Source organism: Aphelocoma coerulescens, chromosome 2 (genome assembly GCF_041296385.1).
Source record: "Aphelocoma coerulescens isolate FSJ_1873_10779 chromosome 2, UR_Acoe_1.0, whole genome shotgun sequence".
Classification (NCBI taxonomy): domain Eukaryota; kingdom Metazoa; phylum Chordata; class Aves; order Passeriformes; family Corvidae; genus Aphelocoma; species Aphelocoma coerulescens.
Window position 1 is genome coordinate 27,423,451 of NC_091015.1, and position 17,905 is coordinate 27,441,355.

Sequence of the window (17,905 nt, forward strand, 5' to 3'; positions counted from 1 at the left end):
CATTTACTCAAAGGAATTCTCAAGTTCTCAAATTAAGTAGAATAATTGTGAATCATGGAAATTAAATGGATAATTCTGGCCATTAGGAAAGCAATATTCCTCCTTGAAGTGGTGAGTATATTTTTGTAAATTTGTGGGAGAACTTTACCAATTTATGGAAACTGGAAAAGCATAGTATTACATATCAGTATGTCATAGAGACATAGAACATCAATTGTAATAATAACCTTGTTAGTATTCAAACACAAATTATTGATAAACATAGAAGAGTATGCTAAAATATAGTTGTTAGACTGCAAAGTGGCATCAGATATTTGTCATGCAGAACTTAACAAAAGAGTGTTTAGTTCATCAACTGCATCTTTCGATTGCTGGAAACCTGCTTTTATTTTTAAATATAAACTTTTTCACTACTTATTAGATATAAACTTTGTGAAATATGGAAAATGCTTTTGGAAATGTGATTTAAAGAAGAATGAAGTAACACTTTGTTCCTGGATTTTCAAAGGGGAAATGAAGTTGAGTTTGATTTTTTGAAGAAATTATCTTCTGGGGTATTTTTTGATAATGGCCACCATCTTTGGAATTTCCCATTTTCATAGGTACTATTGGATTTGTTTGCTGTACAATCACTGAATTGTGAAGTGTGTATTTTTGTATAATCTTGTATAAATTATTTAAACTAATACAGAAATAAAAGTTTACATCAAGATCATCTTGCCACAACTAGGAACATGTAACAGAACCTCTTGTAACCTTGCCGTACCTCAGTCGGCATTGTTTTCAGGTGTTTGGATATTGCCTGCATGTTAGGGGAATTGCAGGTATTTAAAAACTTCTTGGAGGAAGGGTGTTCTCAAAGGCCAGCTTTAGCCCAAACATTTTGTCTTCTGCTTCAGACAGAAGCTCCTGCTTTGAACAATCCCATGTGGAGTGTGTTCTCCATCTCCATGAGTATGGACGGCGGGTTGGGAGGGTCATCTCCTGATGCTGGTCAGTCCTAGGGGGATGTGTTGTCCGGCAGGGTAGTGAGTACTCTGGGCCTAATCAAGAATGTCTGATCCCTCTGAAGTTGCTTCAGGCTCATGAACTAAAAGTCACAGAGACATTTAAGTGCTTTTCTGGATTGGGTCCAAAATGGTTAGTGCTCTGCAGGGCCGAGAACTTAAATTAGTCTTATTAGTGACTAAATTAGTAGATTAGTGATCATGAAATACAAAGCTTCTAATTTTAACTGCAACACAATCATAATAGAAAGAGACACTATGGTTTGGGGTTTATTTATGCTTTTGATTTTTCCATTATTACCGTACAATTTCCAGATAATTCAATCTTCTGCTTTCATTGGGAATTTGAGGTAATAGAAAATAGTGGAATGGAAAGGTTAGTTTTGATATATGAAGAGTGCTAGAAACCCCAATAATGTGGTGGGGTTATTTTTGATAATGAGCTATTCTATTGGTAAAGCAAATTAGTGCAACCATGTATTTTTGCCCTGCTGTGAGAGCGATTATGTAGCATATCTATTAGGAAACATAAAAAATATTTTTGACAGATGGTATGGCTTTGAATTAGGATTTATGAAGATTATTGTATGTCTGGTGTCCAGGACACCTGGGATTATTACATTGATGTAAGAAACAACAACAAAAAAAATTACATTTCTGGTAATCGCTGCAGTGTTTTGTATCTCCCTACTGTTACCTTAAGAAGCAGCTCACGTTTATTTGATCTTGCACTTCTGGATAATCTGACATGCGCTCTTTAGCCAACAGATGTCATCAGATTTATTGGGGGAAAACTGGACCAGTAAGTGTATTAAAATAAACTACCAAAAATGAGAGCCGTCTTTAGATTGTAAATTAGGATTTTTATCTTGCTGTGTCTTCCTTTTTTTTTCCTTTTGTTTTTCCTTATAGTCCTACTTCTCCCTCAAATACTTAATAGCTATTGCCTTCTATATAAGGAGCTTGTTACACGTTTTCTAGGGCAAGAGAGAATCCCCCAAGGGATTGCTTAATCCATAATTATCTAATTTATATGTTGTTGTTATAGCCACTCTTAATTATATACCTTGCTGTGATTCTTATTATCTTAGGACTTAGTTTCCTTTATGAATTGTAATAGTTCTGTTATGATTCTTGTGCCCTTTCTTTTCATAATTTGCTGTTAAAAGCTTAGAACACAGCAGATAGAAAGCCCATGGTTCCTGAAGTAAATTTAAAATTTTCTATGATTTTATGCATGTAGAAACAGGTGTGCACCATTTTGGGCAAGTATCTAAATAAATTAGGAAAAACATTTTTATGTCTGAATTGGCATTGGCTCATAAAAGTCATCCTTTATACAGCTGCTGTATAAGGATTCTGAATGGATATAAATAACAGTGTCCTAGATATCTGGTTAGGGGACATGTGAGTTAATTGAAAAGGCAGAAATACTATGAGATATAAAATATCAAGGAAGAGATAATGAGAGGTGAGAATCCATAGAGTAGGGGAAAAATAACTTAATTTTTTTTTACCCTTCTAGTGAAATTAACAAGTATTGCTGAAGTTGGTAGATTTTTAAGATACCCTTTAGAGCAGATCAGCTGATACAATTCCAGGGCATGAGTAATATTACTGTTATCTTGTTTTCCTTTTTTTTTTTTTTAATTAAAATTAATTGCTTCTGTCAGACCTATTATTGACTGTTTTTTCCTCAAGTTTGTCTGTCTGGATTATTTTTACAAGTTACTGGAAAAGGAGTTGCTACTGATCATGTCTCTGTTCACTTATTAACCCTTGGTTTATGGTTCAGGAGGTCCCATATTTAAAATTGCAAGAAGGGTGTTCTGGGGTAGATTTGTTGCATCAGTTTAATTTCCCTATATTTACTTTAGAAAAAGTGGTTTATATTTCAAAATTATTGTGATCACATTATTTGTGATTAATTTGCTCTCTTTTGACAAAATCCCATATCTATCAAAAATGTTGTTGCTTAACTTGGCTTTTTTGGTTTTTTTTAAAGCTTTCTTAAGGTAGAATTCTAGTCATGGCCTGGTTAGCCTAATTGCTTGTCATATGTCATATTAACTCTAAGATCTTCTTTTTTGTATATAAAACCCTTAAAGCATGTTGGTCCATATTTTCTCTCTTCTTAATTACGTATGTAAGCAATAATCACTTAATGAAATTATCCACTCTTAGAGGGACTGGAATAAGATTGTCTGCAGCAAGTCATCAAGCTCTTCTCTGAATGCTGGTACCATTAGAAGAAATATCTTATATTTTACTCAACTATCATGCATGATGATAAGCTGTAAGAAGTGAAGTTTTAACATTACCTTTAAAGAAAGATGAGTCGTGTTCAGCCTTGGCAGCCGCAATGGACATCAGCTTTCTTAGCTTCCTTCATCCTTTGCGTCTATAGTAGCTGGGACTTCTTTGGGGAGTCCATGTGCACCCACAGATGGAAAGTGCATATGAAGTAGAGCTGCCATGTGATAAGAAAGGCACATGATACGGTTGTGATCTTACTGAGAACTAAGGTAAATAGCCCGTTCAGCTAAAAAACAAATCAAATATTGCATAGTACACCTATTACATGTACTACTATTACTATGCAGTAATATATTTACTTTGTAAAGCTTCATTATACCGTAATGTTCATATTGCTATCTCTTTGATAATTTACCAAAATATTTAAGAGGTCTTTTCATTCTAGGAAGATCTCCAGAACATGCAGACCAGTGGGCTTCTGTTTGCCCTTAACAATTGGACAACTCAGGGGGAAGGGGAGGGTTTATATGCACATTATGTATAAATATATTAGGTATACGTACATACACATGCAAAATTTAAGCAACATGATTATCCACAAGGAAGTCTGCTCCTCATGTCGTAAAGGATTAGTTGCAGTGGCCTCACAAACAACATTTTATAAACTGCAATTTGTGCAAGCTGTTGACCCAGGGTCAACCAGTAAGACCCGAGGGTGCCTTTCAAGACTATCACCTTGTAGGGTTTTTCTCAATTCTAAAGTGAATAATTGGACTTGTTGTCTGTGTAAGGTGACACACAGCTGGGGTTAGTTCAGATACTTAGCAATCACAGTAGCATCATTAACACTATGTCCATTGTCATTTTTTTTAAAGGAAAGCATTATATTTTTAGATATAGGGAACTTGAATGGAAATTGAGAGATGTGAATTGACGTGGTTGTCACCAACTTCCTCTCTGAACTTAGGAAACAGTTCATTTTAAAAAATGTAATGCAGTGCTGTCTTACACTTTTCTATAGCACTTTGCAAGTGTGAAGTACTGTTAAACTCTCTGTTTAACTTCAGCTGAGATTTCAGTACAAGAACTGTGGAAGTTCTTACAGTCCTCTAAGGTGGGACATGAATGTTCTGTCTGCCAGCAAATACATGTAAAAACAACGAGTGGATTGGAGCATCCCCCTCTCCCACAGCCCTGCCTGTGGAGTCCAGAGTCAGTGCCGCAGGCAGATTGCACAATTTGTGAGGTTTGAGCAACAGAAGACAAAATGACATCCTGTAGGAAAAGAATGACACACAGGCATGGTATATTTTCATAATTCAGTGCCTATAAACAGCAAAGTATGTACCCACATGTAAAAAGTTAAAATAGTATAGTTGGCCTGGTTTGCAGCCTCTTCACTTGAAGAACCAGGCTTTAGTAAAGGGATGTATACACCAAATGGTGATCAAGGCACGTGTATGCAGAAGCACACTTTGCATACCTTCCTATTTAGTTTGGGCAGAAACTTGCTATATGTTTGATTTAATTGCATTGCTTCTTCAGTTACATTGATTGGTTATTTGTAGCAAGAGATGCTCAAAGTAGGTGCCCAGATGTTCCCATCACATTTTTTAGTCTTTCTCTAATTTTGGGATCTTCTGACTAGCTTAATCCCAGATAAAACTCCTGATTATCCTGTATCTCTTGCCCAAATACATACTAAAAACCAGTAATGCTGGTTCAGTTTGCTGCTGTCAACAAATTGATCAGTCAGTCATCCTGCCTCTCGGAGAAACCCTTCTGGGCTTTCCAAATATTAAAATTGATCTAAAATGCAATGTAGATCATACATCACTCAAATGAGACTGTGTGCAAATATGGTACAGTGATATTTACAACATGATGTATTAGCATGAAATGGTGGGTGAAAGACTGTAGTGTAGGGCAGCTCATTAACAATTACTCAAAACACCAAGTAAGGAAAACAACAATGTCTTTAGCTTAGTTGCACTGCCACTTTTGGAGGGAAAAGAAGAACCAAACACAAAACTCACCACAAATGACAGGGGGCAGTCCAGGGATTTGATTTATGGCATGGTTCAGTGTCACACAGCTCCTGTTCTTTTTGTGAAAGACTGTGCACTGGGAAGCACATATTCAAATTTTGTTCTAAAGCACTTTTTAAAAATACAAAATAAAATGTAAGTTATTTGTTTACAATTTTCTTTTCTTCCACAGTACTAAAATTTTTAAGAATGCATTTCTAGAGTTGTAATGTGATTAGCAGTCCTGCTAGATAAAAACAGATCTATCTTAAAAAACCAAAAATGTACCCTTTGTCTTTTTCATTGTGATCCAATTATTTTCCATCCATAGAGAAAAAGGAGGGTTAAAGAGGCCACCTTATTTAAAAGAGGTGGACCAGTATTAATTTATTTTTATTTAATTAATTAATTATTTTGCCTTTTCTGCTTAAAGAGTCATGACACTTTTATTCCTGAATCGGAAAATCCTGATCAGTAGGTGCTGAGAGCAACTCAGTCTTGTTGCTGTTTGTAGACTGAAGCTTTTACAAACTCTGGCTCCTGGTAACCTGTTTACTGAAGGTGGTGTTGACAAGTGCTCCAGTTACAGACTGTTTATGGAGGAAATTAAAATCAAATATCCATCCTTCCTTTCTCTTACTGACCCAAATCTCTGGAGAGAGCAGGTGGAAAGTTGTGTGAGATGACACTTGCTTAATTCACTTTTTTTGGCATTAAAATATTTTAAGTTTGTAAACATGACATATTGCTAGTCTTGCCACATGCTTGGAATTTAAGCAGCATCATAAAAACCTCAGAACATATCACTTAGTACAGCAATTTTTATTCATGCATTTGTGTGAGAATCCATTTAAGATCCAGGGGTTTAGTTACTTAACAAAACTCTTGAAAGCATGGCTGAGGATGTTGTTCCCAGGTATTGCTGGAAGAAGATTCACCTGAGTTCAGACTAGTAATTCTTTTCTCTTCACTCTATTTATCTTCTTTTCTGAAAACCAAATCCAAGATAATTTCCTTTTCCTTTCCTCTTACAGAAATTGTTACCCCTTTGTCTTTTGCCTCTCATTGATATTGACATTCTAGGGAGATATTTCATTGATGTTGCTGACTCCCTCAGTTACTCAAGGAGAGATTTTCTTTTCTTCTTAAAAAAACCCAAAACCGACAACAAAACAAGCTTCTGATCTACACAATTTTAGTTGCTCTAATTTGCTGAAGAATGTATTGGCTTTATTTTTGTGTGAAACTATGTTTGCTAAATATTTTCTTACTGTTTTTTTATGTTAATTTGTCAAAGTTTTGGTGGTTTTTTTTTTTTGGTAGACAGCTTTCTTTTGCATTCAAATCCTTGGATTTTCATACACTTAGTACAGTAATGAGAGAATGCAGTCAGCCCTCTTTTTAGACATTCTGCTCCATGGGCATTTACCATCTCAGAGAAGCTGTCATCTTTTTCCTACCATAGCAGATTACCCTGTTGGAGCTTCTACAATAGCTGGGGTTGGGAACAAGAGGTAGAGAGACATAAATGCAGAGACCCAGTTTGTCTAAGCTTCTGCTGTTCAGGAGATCAACCTCCCAAAAGTCTTTAGGATATTTTTTTGCTTGAAGCAGTAGAGAAAATACCACATCTTCTTGTCATTAACTACATCGACCAAATGTAGCTGCTAAATTAAAACAGAATATTTAAATACTGGTTTTTACTTTTAAATTTTTTTAAATTATGCAATTAAAGTTTTGTATTAAATTAATTTCTTAGTATATTCTCTGTCTATATTGAATGTCAGTGTACTAGTTTGAAGACAAACCAGTAAGAGGCACCAAGTCAGAATGACAATTTAATGGAAATTAAAGAAAAGGAAAAGAAAGTAAAAGAAAACACTGACAGAGTCAAGATACAACCTGAGTCCCTATTAGGCAGGGTAGTGGTAGCAGTCTGGTGGAATGGTGGCTGCAATCCTCTGAAGTGGTGATCCTGTAGTAGAAGGGGTCTGCTCTTCCTCAGCAAAGTCCAGCGGTGGCTGTGTAGCTCCTATCCTCTGGAAATCCAGTGGAGCCAGTCCCTTTGATGCTCAGAGTCCCAGTTATATCCATGATGGGATGCTTGGTTCCTCCCTCTGGGTGGAGCATCTCACAATGGGGTAATGAGTCATGAGGCCAAGTGTTGATTAGGCTCGTTAACAGAAGATAGTCCGGAGGGAGTTATCTCTGAGTCATTCGGCAGGACAATGATGGGCCATTAACAGAAAGATAGTCTGGGGGGAGGAGGCAAGGAAACACTGATTTCCACAGCTCATGAGGATGGTAATAGAATACACCTCAACCCAGGACAGTCAGTTATCTGAGTTTTGCATTACATCATGAATGAAGATAGCAGCAAAATAAATGAAAATACTTTGTGCTTCTGGATGGTACTGAAGTTACAAAACAAATCCATTATCCGCATTTATCAGACTTGCCTGTTCATTTTGTAATATATTGACTTGTCCTTCACTTCTGATTTGTGGCTGTGGAATGCAGTGCTGGATGTCTAGAGCTGTGTGCATTTTCAATTACAGTTCTTCTGGCTTGCAGTTCACTTACTATAGTAATTTTCATTAACTTTTTAATCTTCCAGCATACATGCTACAGAAAAAAGGAAAAACAATCTGGGCTAGTTAGTACCATTTCCTGGCAGTGGCAGAGGCACAATGTGCTAAATATTGTTCATGTTGCTTATTATGTTGAGGTCTTTGCTATGAATAGCTTGCATAGGACTTTGAAGGAACAGAGGAACTAGATAAACTGTTCCTTTTTTAACCCACACCCCTTTCTTTCTTCTAAGATACTTTTTATTACAATATTTATGTTACAGAGGGGACTGTTGTCCAAAATTCACCTGTAACGATGGTGCCCTAAAACTCAGGGGCCTCCAGAGAGGAACAGGGAGGCAGCAAGGAAAGGAACCCTGCTATTGAGAAGGTATAAGTGTTGATACAGGTCTTCAATTATCAGACCCAAAAGTGATGAAATTGGTTGGGATAAAAGGAAAGATAAGAGCATAATTACTTTCATTAATGGTGGGACTTAAAATTTTTAATAAAGCTTTAGAACATTTTCTGCTTCCTTTTTGTTTCTGTTTTCTTTTAGGTTTGCAGTCTTCTTTTCATGTTGCATCTTATGCCAGTTTGTTCACAATGTTATAGTTTCTCATTATAGATGCCCACATTTGAGATGTTTTGGTTCTCTTTCTTCAAACTATTACTGAATGAAATAAATAATAGGAGTTAGGAATAAGAAGTAAAAATATCACTGTACAATTTTGGTTATATTGAATGCAATATATTTGCCAAATTTATCACTAATGCCCCTCAAAATATTTCCTGTGACATATTGTTACTGTAGGGGATTGAGTGAAAACAGAACCTTCATCTTGTACCGGCCTGAATTTGCACAGTTGGTAATGAAGAAAATCATCTTTTTTCTTCTAGGATGACAAAATGAGGGAGTGGGTTTAGACACTAGATATGAAGTCTTTTGTGGTATTTAAGAATACTTTTCAGGGTAGAATTACATTCTATAAGTGTCTCACAAATAAAACTCACGGGCATCTCTAGTACTTACTAGGACAGTTAAGCTAACACACGTTAACCGTGGAACATTCGGAGTATCCAGAGTTGAAATGGCAACCTTGCAGTTCTTCCCCTCTGCAGAGATTAACAGTTTTATGGCTCTTTGAGAGGGCAAGAATCACATACGAATTACAGCAAGTTTATTCCGCATTTACACTAAAGAATTGTTCTGGTAATTACACTTTCCTAATTGCTTTAATGCCAATAAGGATCCAGAAATGTACATCATTGTTGATACTGAAAGTGTGGTTTAGTGAATATTCCCCAGCTGTGCTTTGCAGGCCAGGATACTCCGTGAGGAGCTTTGCTGTAATAAAGAAAATCTATAGAATGTCAGAACCTCTTTTCATTGTTTCTTTAGAATGTTTTTCTTTAAGATTTCAGTGGCATTAACCTGACCTTGATTCCCTTCTAGTTAAGAAACAGCTGAAAAGCATGCTTTAGAGGAGAAAGAAAAATACCTAAAATGTATGTCACAAATTAGTAAAAATATTCTTAAACTCTTATTTATAAAATTGATTCTGTTTTACTCTGAAGGGGAATATTGATAAACTTGTACAGGTAGCAGGAGCTCTTTGAGAAAGACAAATTACTGCTGTATTACAAAATGAGAAGCTTGGAAACAAGAGCCCAAAGCAAATGGGAAAGCTGATTTCCACTGAGAACCATTCTTGCTTTTAAAAGCCTCTCCAAGGACTCAATCTTAACCCGAAGCTTTCAGCCTGTAGGTCTGCTCTGCTGCAGCCCCTGACAGCACCAATCTTTGGCCACTGTTACAATCCCAGACACTGCATTTCTGCTAATAAACCAAGCAAGCAGCCAGAAGAAATTTGGATATAGCAAAAAGCTACTGCAAGGTCTTCAGCACTTCTTCTTACATCTAATTTTGCTCTCCCAGCTAGGAATAACTTTTTTCTTGAGTGTCTGGAGGGGAGGGCTGACTAAAATTTCAAGTGAACCTTGAAAGAATAGCAGCTCTCATTATTCACACGTGGTTTTCTGAACCATCTCAGGCATCTGTATTGTGCTTGTCCAGGTGGGTTTGTTTCCTTCTTACAGTTCTGTAAGGACGTAGGTCACATACTTACTGGTGTGTTGGGGTGGTTTTTTGTTAATGTTTTGGGTTGGGGGTTTTTTGGTACTTGAAAATTATCATGTTGTGCACTTTCCCCAACGCCAGCAAGGTTTTACTGACCTTTGTTTGGACATCAGAAGGAATTTTGGGCATCAGAAGGAACTTCCTCACAGAAAGGGTTGTTAAAATTGGAATGGACTGCCCAGGGACGTCATGGAGTCACCATCCCTGGAGGTGTTTAAGGAAAGCCTGGCCATGGCATTCAGTGCCATGGTCTGGTTGAAAAGGTGGTGTTTGGCCATAGGTTGGACTTGATGATCTGAGGTCTTTTTCAACCTGATTGACTCTGTGATTCTCTTCCCCTAGCTTAAATGTTTGAATACAAACCTTGTGAGTAATTTTTCTTTCCCCCTCTGTTTATCTTTGCCATTACCATTTTTATTTGAAAAGTGAGTTGTTGTCATCAATGGAGGTACTCATTCCAGAATTCCTACAAATTTTCTAAGGAGGTCCAGTGAATATCCTAAAGCATCAACCAACACATTGGAGGAACAATCCCATATGACAATTTCCATTTCCAGGTACATCAGTAATTACTGCATAGATACCTTATGATACACTGTTTCCTGTGATACCACAAACTTGCCTGAAACACAGATAATTCTTTGCCACCAGTAGCATAGCAGGTGTCTGTTGTAAGTACTATATTGCTGGATATTTACTAAATATTCTGAAAGTGCTGACTGAAGATACTGTTTGTTTCTCAAGGCTATTTTTTAAAGAAAAATAGATCTGTTTCTGGAAAAAAACCCCTTTTTTACAGAAAGCGTAATTTTTTTTAAATTAATCACTTCTGATAGAAAACCTTGTTCAAGGGTTTGGATTATAATAATGCTGGCACTAATCTTTGATTCTCCTTCAGAGCACTGTAAATCCAGCTTCTCAGTACTTTGGAAAATGTGCATTTTTTCTTCCTTATGAGACTCTTGGCAAACTTTATGGGAAATACAAAGGCATGCATCGAATTAGATGTTTTTTAAAAACAGCCGAGAAACATCTTTTTTAAAAAGAGAAAAAAGGAATCATTTACTTTAGAGGATAATTTTATACTTGGTTAGTTTCAAAATAACATATTGTTATCAGAGCACAATTAGTATCTGGTGGCCAGCTACTATATATATTTACATAGTGTTTCTTTTATCCCTGTTCTTTTGGATTGCAAACCAAGAATGCAGAAGACACCTTGCTTATTTGAATTAAATTTTATTGCCATACCTTATGTAATTTTTACAGATTTTTTGACTCCTTGGTGTATGGTGAAATGTAAATCAGTGATCTTCTTGGTCCATTCAATTAATATTTCTCATAACAGGATTGTGTGTCATAGCATTTGGCAGTGCTTAGTTTAGCTAATGTCCAGATAATATGCTCTGAATGGATTGTATTCTAGATAAATAAGTTAGGCATTTAAGTAGAAACCAGTGTGACTAATGTGCAATATCAAATTCTCTAGGACTTGCAGTTCTATATATGCTTGAAGAATGCATGCATAAAGCATAAGCCATTTCCTAACCTTGACCTCGGTTGCATCACATCATTTTGTGCTGGTGTTTGCATTGGAAGCAGTGTGGGTGACCTCGGCACCGATGGGTGACTGGTGTTCTCTACCAGAGTGTCCAGTTCTTCACCACATTCCCTGGAAGCCTGCTGGGGAGGCTGGCTTCAGCAAGGCCTTTTCACTCATGTGGGTTCTCCAGCACAGGAACGAAACGCATCTTAGCCCATGTAAAGGGTATCTTCTTGTTTTGGAAGAAAACATGTCTAGTTTGATAGGGTCTTGCACAGGAGGCCAACATCTAAATATCACTGCAGGAATGCTCAGAAACAGCCCTGCATAGCAAAGGGCAATGACTGCTTGTGATGACTGCACTAGGCAGAACTGAAAAATTACTTCTTGCTACCTGAATTCTTCAGGACAGGAACGTTTTTCTTCATATAGATAAATAAAATGGGACTTGTTATAAATTAAAAAGTGAATGCAAGCTTTTTAAGTTAATTAAAAATAACTGTTTTCATGGGAGAGACAGTAGTGGATTAAATGTGAAACTGAAATAGAAAATCTAGACTCCTTTTCCCTTTCTGCTGTAAACTGATCTTGTCATATAGGCCCACGACCTCCTCATGAGGGGTTGAGTAAACTGAGACCCAAAGACTATTGGATTTAAGATCAAATTATGGCATTTGTTAAACTGACCTGACATTTTCCTTTCTTTCTGACTTACCTGTACTATGTTTATCTCAACCATTTTGGGCTTTCTTTATGATACTCTTTTGACTATTCAAATAGTATCATAGCCTGTTAAGACTATTAAGAGCCTCACTGGCAGTATGCAGGGATTGAGTTTGGTAAAATGATGCTTTCACAGTAAAATAATTCTGATGTAATTCATCCTTCCTTACTGCAGTCTTGCTTTCAGATATGGAGTGGGACTTGGGAGTAAGCAAAGCTGGTCCTTGCTGTGTCACTGTCAGTACATGGTATCTGCTGTGTACAGAAGGGGTTTTAATTTCTGGGTCTGCCCATTTAGCACCATTCTAACAAATGTAAGGTTTATGGAGGAAAAAAGATCCAAGATGCTTTGTTCTCTCTCTGACTTGTTTTCCCTCTTTGAAGTTAGTTTTGCCACATGATGGTCTAATTTGCATTGTAAATTGTGTTCACCCAGCTTGGAGGACAATTAAGATATAAACAGGTATTCATAAAAGTATAATTTGCCAATCAAAATAAACATTAGATTCTAGGGATTTCTGATTATCATCTGAATGACTGGAATAGGAGTGAGTGAGGGATCATTTTTCCCTGAAATCTGGGAGGGGAGGGAGGCAGAAAGGTCTTAGAAGATCTAGTTTAATTGATTCCTAGATGTAACCCTGGTTTTCATCTGGGGTTTTCTGGCCCCCTTCAGAATATGCAATGATGTAATACAAGCAAGTACCAGTACCTCAGTAAATGATCCACAAGTTACTTCTTTCAAGAGGGAATGTAATAAATTTGTGCAGAGTAGAAATTAAGAGAAATTTTTAAGTTTACAGCAGCAACGAATTTAGGGACTCACCTGAAGTGCTGTGGCGCGTTTTTTCAGATAAATATTAACATAAATAAATGTTCTGATTGTTTGGCAGTGTTCTTAGCAAGATAATATGTTTATACCAGAAGATGTCTATGATTTTTGTTCTGATGCATACCTTGGGCCCTGGCAAGAAGGAAGACTTCTCTCAAAGTGTTATCAATGAGCAGCCATAGAAGCTAATACCTCTTGGAGATAACTATATCTTATCTTGGAGATAACTATACTGATTAGAAAATAAAAGTACAAGAGGTTTTAGTGTTTTTTCTGAACTTACAGTACTATTGGCCATGTTTTTTTGCTCACAGCTTAGGAAGTTAGAGTAGGAGAACTATGCAGGCTATCTTCCTGACTTCTCTGCTAGCTTTCCTATTTTCTCTGTCCTCTACAGATACCAGAATCAGTAAGGAAACCCTTACTGAAGAAATCTTCTCTATTAGCTCTTGCCTCTGCTGCTGCATGTAGCTTTCTGCAGAGCTGTTAACCACATCTGAAAATGGAGAACTGAGAAAAGGAAAGCCAGGGAAAATAAAGAAATACCTGTAAACTGTCGCCGTAGGAACTGTGTAGTAACAGACATTCCAGTATTACAGTAGCATGGAGAGTATTGCTCCTCTTTTACATTGGATCATAACCAGGAAGGTTAGTAGCTGTATGTAGCAGTCATTCCTTCCAATGAACTTCTTAACCTTCGGAAATTTTATATTATTGTCCTGTGACATGATAGTAACAGATCTTGGGAAGTTTATCTTAAGCCTTAGGTTTCAAATCATTGTGAGTATGAACAAAAGCTTCCAAGTGAGGTCCATTTGAGAGCGTGCAGCACCACTGACCCTCATGTCCCAGCAGGCTGTGGAGGAGCACGCGTCCGCCACCACTCAAGGCAAGTGCTGGCGGTGACACAGGCTGGCAAGGTTATTTGTGTCATTGTTGACTCATTCTTGGCAGGTTAATAGAAGGTTTAACACTGGTTTATCTGCCCTACCAGATGAAATGTTGGGTTGTGTAAGGAATGACTAGTACTCAGGTCATGTTCAAGTCAAAGCCAGTCCTTTCTTTGGGAAGAAAATGGAGTTTCTTTTTGCCTGGCTAAATACTCCAGGCAAGAAGACAAAGCACCCAGCACCACTCCACCACCCATACTGTTCTTCTGTCAGACAGCAATGCCCTCAGGTTCTCTGGAACAGCCATGATCTGTGACATTCAACTTCAGCACAGGTCAGATCTTGAGCAGCACAACACCCCTAAAAGTCATGGATGCAAGCAACCTCCATATGACTGGATCCATTTCACTCTTATGATCAGGTGAATACCAAATTAGTGTTTAAAGCTTTCAGTGCACTTCCTTCCCTAATAGCTGTGTAAGCTTTGGATTTTTCTGGCTGCATGTTGAGTGGGGGGGGGGGGGGTGAAAAGAAGAAGTCAGGACTTCATCAAAGTCAGAAATTCCTGTCTGTGTTCATGGCTCTGACGTGACTTGTTAGGCACTTTCGAACACATTACTGAATATTTCTGTATGTGTCAAAGTAGAAATCCTCATAACAAACATCTTGCTCCTAGAGATCACAGAATCATTGAGTGGTTTGGGTTGGAAGGGACCTTAAAGGTCATCTAGTTACAACTCCCCTGCCATGGGCAGGGACACCTTCCACCAGACCAGGTTGCTCAGAGCCTGTTATCGGGAGCATCATTATGGGTGCCTAATGTGAGAGGTATCAGTTTGTATAGGATTTTATTGCTATAAATAGTAAAACAAATTATATTTGATTTCTAGAGGCAGAGTAAATAGTCTTTTCTTTGTTCTTAAAATGGTAAAGGTTTCAGGATAAACACTTAGTAAGGTCATATTGGTAGGTCAGGATCAAAGCTTTCAAGCCTATTGGGTCCAACATTATTCTCTAAATTCTGTTGACTACTTCTGTATGGCAAGTTTTTTTATTTCCTTGTTGGGTTTGGTTATTGGGTTGTTGGTGTTTTTTTTAAGTTTTAACTGTGTGTTTCTATAAAGGACATATTTGGCACTGCATATATTTCCCTATATAATAGAACTTACCAGCCAGTCATGCAATTCTATTTCACACTGGAAAGCAACATCATTAATCCTTTGAAATAACTGGGATAGGAGCGTTCTTAATCATGAAAGTCATGCCTTTCTTGGACAACTTCTGGAAAGGCATAGGGGGAACAAAAGATGGAGCTTCATCAGTTTATGAAAGGAATTGTATGAAGTAATTTCCCCTAAACAAGACTGAACATAATGACAAAAAGTCCCACAAGCCTTATGGGTTTCATAAATGCAGAGTAATGTTGGGTAGCCTTCCTGAGTTCAAGAAGCATTTGGACAACACTCTCAGGCACATGGTGTGACTCTTGGGGTGTTCTGTGCAGGGCCAGGAGTTGGACTCAATGATTCTAATTTCCCTTCCAATTCAGCTTATTCTGTGATTCTGTGATCTCAGTAATCATTACAAAAAGTCTTACTTTTGTTTTAGCCTTAATTCTGGTCAACCGGAGCCAAAGAATTATATCAACATGTATTAAGAACTGCTATTTTAGATCTACCTAAACTGAACTCTGAAACTGCTTTTATTTATTTGTTTGTTTGTTTTGTTTCCCTTTATTAATAGGTCCTTGTGGTTCTAAGTGCAAAGCCATAGCTGCTTGATTTGTAGTGTGTAAATTTCTGTTCTTCTGTTCTCTTTAGATAAATACAGGGCACCGGTCACAGTTGACTGTATCAAGAACAGAGGTGGGAAATCAAAGGAGTCAGACTTTGGAAAGCAGCCCTTTCATGTCAGACCTCCTGAGCGACGTCCCCTTTGCCCTCGCACCACATGTGTTAGCAGTGCAGGGCACCCACAGTGATGTTCCTGACCGACTGCTCACCTACGACATCAATGATAATTTATCAAGATTTTGGTATGACTTTACACTTGAAAATTCTGTGCTTTGTGATCCATAATATTTTCTTTATTTTTTGTGCCTCTGTCAAGGAACAAGTCTTAAAGGGAAGATAAAGACTTACTTTAATTGACTTAATATTTTGGGGGCCTGCCACTGGTATATCAAATGGATTATTATTCACAACTGTGATATGTTTCTTAGCTTTAAGTGAACTATAACTTAGTATGTTAAATATTGCATTTATTTCCAAAGAAATCAAGCAAAAGTGTTTCAGCCTCAGTAGGAGACTGGCTGCTGGTATCTACTTCCCATAGGTAGGCTGCAGACACAAACATTTCATGACTTTAAGAGGAAGTCTATGTCTCAACTGTTTTGTTATTTCAATTTGTTACAAAACACATAGATCCTGTTACTCATATTAAGATCACCTCTTGATTTTGTACAGATAGAAACCAATATTAACACTAAAGCAATGCTGCTCTGCACTACTGGACAGACAGCTTTTCAGTGAAACCAAGTTTTAAAACTCAGAGTTAATTACAAGCCCTTAAGTAATCATTAAGACTGAACAGAATTGGTTAAACTTACCAATTTCAAAGTGAAAATCAGTTGCTTCCTTCCCTTTTCCAGTAGATGGTATTTTGTCCATCTCATTTTGTGCCTGCCTGGAGATGTTGTCCCCGCCTGCATGTTGGCTGCTGTTTGTTCTCATTACCACATGTGTTCCTGATTTATATACAGATCAGCTTTTCCATTTTAACCTCTTTGCCCCCTGAAGAAGGAAATCTCAGGACACGTACTTTTAATGGTCACACCCTTCTTTTTTTAATTTGTGTGCCAGAGGTACAGATGGCAATGTTTAACAACAGGAAAACATAACATTGTTTCTTATCCAACTAAATTAAACTGCTAAATGCCTAAACATGCGTTCTCACAGACCACTGTGTCCCCACTCACAAGCTTTGAGCGTGTTTTTACCGACTAAGACCAGAGCTGCTGTTCCACCAGCAACAGCTCTCTGATGTCACATCATGATTTTTGATGAATAATGATCTGTGGCACACGCTTGCTTTCTCTCTTGGGGTACAATATATATATTGTGCTAAATGTTAGTGGATATTTTCCTATATTTTTTATGCTCTGTGGCAGCTTAAGGTACATATATTTTCAGATTTGGATTGTCTTACAGTATTTGAGACAAATACTGTAAAATGATGAAGAAATTACATTGTGAATATGTCTTAGGTTGTTAAATTTTCATGGTTTAGATTTTTTTAATGTGTGTATTTAATATTTTTGACAGCTATGTTCTTAAATGTTTTGAAGTTGTTGTTTCAAGGGGAGTATTTGTGCTGCGCTCCAATAAAAAGAAGCTAAGTAATAATGAGTTATTTTTACATGTGAGAGTTACTACGTGGTTTCACCTATATTGTTTACTACAGCTCTGACCATTCAGCTTTCATGGGAACTTGAACTTGGAAATTCAGTTTGAAAATCTTTTCAGTGTCATTTAAAAATTGGTGTCCTTCTAATAAAATATATCACACTCTCATCTGATGGATTCTGTGTGCTGTGTTGGTGACTTGCAGTGGTTTAGGTGGCATCCATGACACTGCTTGGAGAATAGTATGGGTGGGGGCTGGGAAGTACTCAGGCCTTCTAGAAAGAAGAATTAGTTTTATGAAGTTGTTCAGAACTCTTTTGTTTTCTGAGTTTTTTAGTTAACACATACCCAAAAGCACTAAAATAATTTTAGTGATTATTTTATATGCAACAGTTAAAAATTTGATCAGTCCACAAATAGGGTGTTTCCATTCAAGTTGTCCATTTTGACTCAAATGTTTCTGCAACTCAGCTGGTCTAGAAGCAGAGCTGCAAAGCACTGTTGAAGACCAAA

The 17,905-nt window shown here is 37.2% G+C and overlaps 1 protein-coding gene across 2 annotated transcripts in view; it reads left to right on the forward strand.

Moving 5' to 3' along the window:
- LOC138106379 (UBAP1-MVB12-associated (UMA)-domain containing protein 1-like) overlaps positions 1–17,560 on the forward strand; it is a 78,153-nt gene extending 60,593 nt beyond the window's left edge. For both annotated transcript variants that reach the window (XM_069006898.1, XM_069006896.1), the window contains exon 4: positions 15,809–17,560. In XM_069006898.1, coding sequence (XP_068862999.1) covers positions 15,809–16,066 — 258 coding nt within the window. In that variant the 3' untranslated portion in view covers positions 16,067–17,560. The remainder of the gene's footprint in view (positions 1–15,808) is intronic.
- The last annotated feature ends 345 nt before the right edge of the window (positions 17,561–17,905 follow it).